Here is a 7,456-nt window from a genome sequence, read left to right as displayed (position 1 = left end):
GGATAAGGTAAAATAAAAACTATCGATATCTGTGACCCCTTCTGACCTCTTCCCCACCCACCCCTATGACCCCTTCTGACCTCATCCCCACCACCCCTATGACCCCTTCTGACCTCTCCCCCACCCACCCCTATGACCCCTTCTGACCTCTTCCCCACCCACCCCTATGACCCCTTCTGACCTCTTCCCCACCCACCCCTATGACCCCTTCTGACCTCTTCCCCACCCCTACAGGAGACAGTGGAGCCTAACGACGGAGGGTTTCAGTGGGGCAACGTGATTAACATGGTACTGAAGGTGCTGATCGGGGGGCCCACGGCAGGACCACATGGAGCCTCAGACAAAATGGACTACATCACACAGCTGACCGTGAGTTTAGCCCAGTCTACCCTGAGTATAAACAGTGAAGGATATTATATACAGTATATATGGGTGTGACAACATGGGGGCGATTTGTTTGTGGCCACCACTTACGGGATTAAAGCGTCTGGCAATAGATAGATAGACAGATATATAAGTGATGGGGTGTGTGGTTTGGAGGGTGGGGCAGTCTGATGGTGTTTGCGTCCACGCCGTCCGAAATCAAGGCGATGGGCTAGAGATAGAAAGAGAAAGACAGAGAAAGACAGACAGACAGCTTGACCGACAGACAGAGAGCCTCTTACTTCTATGTTTTTTTTTTTTTTTTTGTATCAGTATCACCCACGTATAATTTTTTTTGTTGTATAATGATTTTGTATTTTTCGACAGACGGGTGAGTTCTCGTGGTCCAAGGTGTTCTCCCTGGGCCTGCAGCTGGTCATGAGTGTGCTGGGAGGCGGGGACAACGCTGCTATTGACAAGATGGACAGTGGATCACCCGTTGAGGTACTGTGTGTGTGTGTGTGTGTGTGTGTGTGTGTGTGTGTGTGTGTGTGTGTGTGTGAGAGAGAGAGAGAGAGAGAGAGAGAGAGAGAGAGAGAGAGAAGGTATATAACTAGTCTCAAGCTGTCTAAGTAATGCTAATCTGACAGCATAAAAAATAATATAATCATCTCTTGCTGTTTATCCGAGCAAACAGTACAAAAAGCACAGTATTTAGTGACGTGGTACTTATTTAATCAAGTGGTATCTTTTTAATCAAGTGGTACCTATTTAATCAAGTGGTACCTTTTTAATCAAGTGGTACCTATTTAATCAATGGTACCTTTTTAATCAAGTGGTACCTATTTAATCAAGTGGTACCTATTTATGTGGTACCTTTAAAGAAGTGGTACCTGTTTAACGATGTGGTACCTATTTAATTAAGTGGCACCCATTTAAGTGGTACCTATTTAATTAAGTTGTTTCGTCCCCAGGGCATCCTCACTGCGGTCATCTCCTACCTGACTGGCTCCAACGACCCTAACGAAGTGGGTGTCATGGCCAAGCAGGCGTCTGAGGTAAGATGGGAGGGGGAGATTTGTATACCGAAGCTTATACAGATTCTACTTAACTCCGGTCTACCCAAACGTAACCCATCTTAAACTACCCTAGTCTACTCTGATGTACCAGGGACTGGAGAGTATACAGTATATGAAATTTGGGAAAAAAAGATAATAAGGTAGAACAGCAAGGAATCAAAGGCTGTGCAATGCTTCAAAACAATTGCTACTGACTACATTCTTGCAATTCAGAGAGAGAGAGAGAGAAAGAGAGAGAAACGTGTGCAGATTTCAAAGAATGCTTGGACATTGGGAGTGTTAATGAATTGATGCTCACGGGTAGGCTGAGGTGATCTGGACAAAACAGATCTGAATGTGAAAGAAACAGGCCCTGATGGAGTGGCAGATCAAGGAGAATGTGTGATGAAGCTAGAGAAGGAAGCGTAGGGTGAATGAGCTTAACGGGAATGCTGCAAGAGACTGTACGGTGTGAAAAGCAGCCATTAGATAAAGACAAACTGATCTATGCAGGCACAAATCACTGCCTTCCTACCGCCAGACGATTTTATTCAGCTTTGAGAAGGCCTCTAATGTATCTTGGTCCTGCTATCACCAGACGATTTTAGTCAAGTTAGGGAACACTTCTCATAGTGAAGATTTTATCATGTGCCTCCCCTCTCCCCCTAATTTCAGCCAGACGCCCCCTCCACCGGCATATAAACACCTCGCATTATAGTGTTACAGGGTATATTTAGCTTAAGAGAGACAGCTCGTATAAAATGAAAATAAACAGAGAGAAAAGAAAGAAAAAGAAAAAGGTGCTAACTCCTGCCCCTTCCCCCCTTCAGCTTTTCGGGCTGGTGGTGACCCTGCTGGACGCCCTTCGCACCAGCTTCTCCCAGCGATCCTTCGAGGCACGCAGTATGGGCTCCTCTGACCCTATGGCCGACGCAGCAGTGGCCGCCAGCACCATGCTCAAGGTCAGTACTTGCTTCCCAACCCTTTGATGACGTGAGAAATTCTATACCTCGAACGACGACAGAAACTTATTTATTTATTACTATCGCCAAAACGGTATCATTCAGTGTGAGTGGTCTCTCGTTGCAAGAGGTTAAAAACAGTCGTCAATATCCCTCTAATGATGACAGAAATCCTTGTTATTTTATTCTTGCTGACTTTAGACAATTCTATTCAGCTTAGGAATGTTGTCTCGTCGTCTAAAGGTCAGGAGAATGTAAATACTGGATATGTCTGGATTGGGGACACGAGTTCGGAGGCTTTCAGTTACTGAGTATAAATTTCTAAATCGTGGACAGGTGACGATTGGGAAGCTTCATGGGTATGCTCTCACCTGTACTGCATACAAATTTATGATACGTCCTAAGAAGACTGGCACATAAAGAGTTTAAGTTTGAGTTCCATATTTCGTTTGGAAGACTGCTACTTTGAAGAATATAAAAACTAGAGTAGGCCTATAAAAGCTCTACGTATGTGTCACTCAGGAACACTGTCGTTTGGAATAATGATGCATAAACTTTGGATGTGCTGATCTGACTGGATTAGCAGGACCCTCGGTGTCTTTCTAGCAGGGACTAACTTTTTATGTCCTCCTTACTGAAGTACATCCGAACTTAGCCTAAACTTATCTGTTGGCCCGTCCACATCATTACATCCTAACCTAACCTAACCTAGCCATGTCCTCCCCACAGAGCTACATCCGCACCTACCAGACGGAGGATGACATTTGTATGCAGAAGTACCTGTGCGAGGCCAACTCTGACTGTGTGTACGGCACCGGAGACACTGGCTACCTCTTCTGCCAGATGGGAACGTGAGTAGCATCCTTCGCCTTACGATCACAGAACATATGGAAAGATATCTGGCTTGTTAAACCAGATTCACATGCATCACTAAATTGCTCTCAGAGTGTGTGCATATGGCTTTTCTTTATACATGCTTGCAACCTAATTCACTTACACTCAGTCTCACACCTGTGGTACATAACCGTCTACACCAATGCAAGTCTAAAACTCGATAACAACACCCCGCTCACTACTATGCAGTTTACTTCCATAGAACCACTAAATTTCAGTTTGTCCTGGTCCATACAACTGCTTCTTCACTGTCGTATGACCTTTCCAGATAAAAAGAAAAAATTATGATGTTGACAAGCACATGTACACCATCTCCACTTGCCTTGCGTATTTCCTCGTCCTAAACAAAAACTTTTATGAAATCACAAAGCACAAGTACAGTGATCTCTATTTGTTACGTCTGTTTCCTAGTCCTTCATATTTCCTCACTCCCTGCCTTGCTTCGCCCCCACAGGTATGGCATGAGCTACCTGTTGGAGAGGTCCACCTACACACCCTTCGAGATCTACAATGACGCTGGCAGGAGGGGACGCATCGGGGAGAGCTGTGTTGAGATCTTCAGCGAGTGCAACGAAGTCTAATCAAAGTCACAATGTTCATTTCAGACGTCGCCCCCATGCAAGAGTTTGACCCTTTCAATCCCAGAGCGTATTTTCCGTTTAATTCTTGCTATGCCACCTGACAATAATATTTTATCTTTGAGGAAACTATTCTGAGTCCGAGTGACGTCCATTTTATTCTTGATGATGCCAGAAGATTTTAGTCAGCATGGTAAAGGGGTCTCATACTTAAGGGATTTATTAAGGCAGTCTAAAAAATTAAATGGCCCTAAGCTGAACAGAATTGCCTGGAGATGGTGACAGCAAAATGAGAAAAGTTAATGGCTATTACTATTAACTCCGTCACCTCAAGAGGTTTCCCCATATTCAATAAAATCGTCTGGAGGCAGCAAGAATCACAAAAAAAAAAAAAAAAATACGTTACTGTCTCAAAGCGGTTACAAAACGCATGAAGTTAGAGAGAAGGCCGGGGCACGTTTCAATGTTAACTGGATGTATTTTGACTCACTGAACACGTAACATTATTCACAAACGCCCCTTTCATATAATCAGTAACGTTTCTCTTACTTCAGAATAGTTCAAAACATTCGCCACAAATTCTTGGCACAAATTTCAGTGACGTCCCGCCCAGGTTAAGTAACAATGTGGATTTCATTTACCAGGCTGCAACAAGAAACTACAATCATATAACTTTTTTTTTTTTTTCTCATCTCTGGCCAGCTCCATACTCAGGTGACTTTTCGGACACAGGGTCGTAATTTAGATGGCTTTTTCTGAGATTCCATATCACCTGTTCCTTAGCAACTTATTCTGCACACTGTACCTCAATATCCTCTTGCATATTATTCTTGTATGTTACTGACGCAAACCATGTCGACATCGAAAGGACACAATACAAGAGAATGCTAAGGTGAAGTATGCAAAAATAAATCGCTAAGGAAAAGGAACTACAGTCTCCTACGCCAGGTTAAAATACGACCATCACTGACTGCTGCTGTCCTCAGCACATGAATGGACTGACTGCGTTACAGTAGTTAGTGACTGTCTGTACTTCTATCGGACTGACCAGTATGACAGAGTGGAGTTCATAGGACATTACAAGTTGGTAACAAATATACTCATGTAACTGGCCTCACTCATGCTGATGTTACCGGTACTGACAGTAATCCTCTGACTGCAATATTCACACACATAATTACCAGTGAAAGTTTTTAAAATTTCAAAATGCAGAGTAAAGTGTGTCCATACCAGTGAAAGGCTTGACGAACAGTTTTTTTTTTTTTTTTTTTTTTCAAACTTCATATATCACTTTCAGCCGAATAAAATCGTCTGTTAGTACCGTAAATAATATACCAAAGTCTGATCACTTGACTGACAGGGTTAAATATGTCACTATACACAGTAGCGGTAATACCAGCCCGTGTTCACAGTAGCAACACTAATGGCTTCTTTCCCACCAACACAAGACTTGAGTGTGGCAGCTGCTGTGACTCCCATCTGTTTCTCGTTGATATTAACCGATTTGTTTTTATTTAGTTACACCTGCATTAATTCACTATTTATTGAGTTTATTATATATATGTATTGCAAAAGTGATTAGTCCCCCATTATCGTTATCACCCACCTGGACCTATACCTTTGTTAGATTAGTGTATTTATTGGTATAGTAACCGTAGCATATTAATTTTCATGTATCAAAGGTCCTTCTGGGGCCTACAGTATCCCACAATATTTTCATTTTTCTTATTTATTTGTTAAGTTTAAGTTTGAATAATAAAAATAATATCTATATTTTGCACCCGCTGGCGGGCAATAACAGGAACATAAAAATCACAAAAAAAAAAAAAAAAAATCATATGATGTAGTCGGCTGGAGGGTTTCAGGCTTAAGTGTGGCATCATAAGTAGTTGGGTAGATGTAGGAGTAAGTGATGAAGGTGAACATGAAGACCTCTCGACCTACACTTACTGAACACACCTCAGCCCACCCTCACCTGGCCACACCTCACTCATCTGAGAACCCAAGTACCACATAAAGTGCCTCAGACCAGATCCTTGTCTCAGATCCTGCTGGTTTCAGGCACAATATAAGCTTCTGGTCTGAGGTAACTATATGGAACCACGATTGCAATTCAAGGCGTTTGAGAATTACACATGCATATGGTTGGTCACAGGGAATTTGATAAAAGTTCTGACAAGCAGACCTCTACGAATCAAAATGGTCTACAGTCTTGAAAGGTCATCCCAGTTATTATTTTTTTATTTACTTATTAATTTATTTTAGCACCAGATCTTGATTAGGGAAAATTCTGGTTTGGTTTGTGTGAGGGCGACAGGTGTGGGTGTGGCGAGGTGAGGGTGAGGGAGACAGCCGGACTGGTGGGTGGGTGAGGGTGGGAGTCAGCAGGCCTGGACTCCCACCCTACCCACCAACAACAACGACTACGACCACACCAGTGACGCCACGACCCTTGTACAGCACGACTATGATGAATCAATAAAACACTCTTATACGACCCTGACTTTTGGACGACCTGCATCCCATCCCACCAAAAATCACAAATGTCAGAAGGAGAAGAGCAATTTTCTTCCTCTAAATAATTCTGTCTTTCACTTGCATCCCAACCCACCAAAATACGTAAGCATCCAGAGAAGGGTATTTTTCCTTCTCTAAATAACTGTTGTCTTTCTCTCTATTATATACGGTTAATTATATACCTTCATTTATTATCACAAGTACTTATCGAGACCCATAACCTCTAGTTCCTACATGTAAACTCAAAGATCTCCCTAGTATACAGTTCCTATGCCTTGACAGACGGACGGATGGACAGCAAGACGAGCTACGATACCTTTACTGTGATACTCATAACAAAGCCGCATCTGACTGTGTTAAACCAAGATTAATACCAATGCCTGTGTGTGGTATAAGGTGTAATGGACAAGGAAAGTAGCCAGATATTTCCCCAGACTACGACCCCCGACCATCACTTTACAAAGCCAGGTCCATATTTCAATAAGTGCGATGAGACAAGTGTTACGAGACCTACCTGAATGTTTTGTGGCTCAGGTGAGGATGCTTGCTAATTAATCTTTACTGTACACTCAGGTAGTAGGCCAGAACAAGACATTCATGACAGCTGTAATGAATTTCGATAACAAGACGGTGCAGTATGACAAAACGGTACAATATGACAAGACGGTACAGTATGAAAAAATGGTACAGCATGACAACGGTACACTATCACGAACGATACAGTGTCATAACAGTACAATATGACAATGGGCATACTATGACAAAACTTAAGTACAGTATAACAAAACGGTACAAAGACAAGACGGTCCAGTATGAAAAAATGGTACAGCACGGTAGAACGGTACAGTATGACAAACTGAACAATATGACAAAAGACACAGCATGACAAAACGGTACAGTATGACAAAACAGCTCGATAACGGTACAGCATGACAAAACGGTTCAATAAGAGAACGGTACATTATGGCAACACACTGACACAATGGTACTTGAGTTAACGGACACTGACAGAACGGTACATTATGACGGACCGGTGCATTTTGGCAGGACGGTACATTATGACAGATGACAGAACGGTACATTA

General features: G+C 42.7%; 1 protein-coding gene across 1 annotated transcript in view; it reads left to right on the top strand.

Annotated features, from left to right (window-relative positions):
- Nucleotides 1-3,858, top strand: part of LOC145417788 (uncharacterized) — a 6,250-nt gene extending 2,392 nt beyond the window's left edge. The window contains exons 2-7 of the mRNA XM_080286398.1: nt 235-369; nt 751-867; nt 1,338-1,421; nt 2,252-2,383; nt 3,113-3,234; nt 3,732-3,858. Of these exons, the coding sequence (XP_080142524.1) occupies nt 235-369; nt 751-867; nt 1,338-1,421; nt 2,252-2,383; nt 3,113-3,234; nt 3,732-3,858 (717 nt within the window). The remainder of the gene's footprint in view (nt 1-234; nt 370-750; nt 868-1,337; nt 1,422-2,251; nt 2,384-3,112; nt 3,235-3,731) is intronic.
- Nucleotides 3,859-7,456: the final 3,598 nt, after the last annotated feature.

The sequence above is a fragment of the Coenobita brevimanus genome, chromosome 111 (genome assembly GCF_032717465.1).
Source record: "Coenobita brevimanus isolate Jiangsu-jjx chromosome 111, ASM3271746v2, whole genome shotgun sequence".
Taxonomy (NCBI): domain Eukaryota; kingdom Metazoa; phylum Arthropoda; class Malacostraca; order Decapoda; family Coenobitidae; genus Coenobita; species Coenobita brevimanus.
Note: the sequence above shows the minus strand (reverse complement) of the source record. Positions and strands in the feature narration are given on the sequence as shown.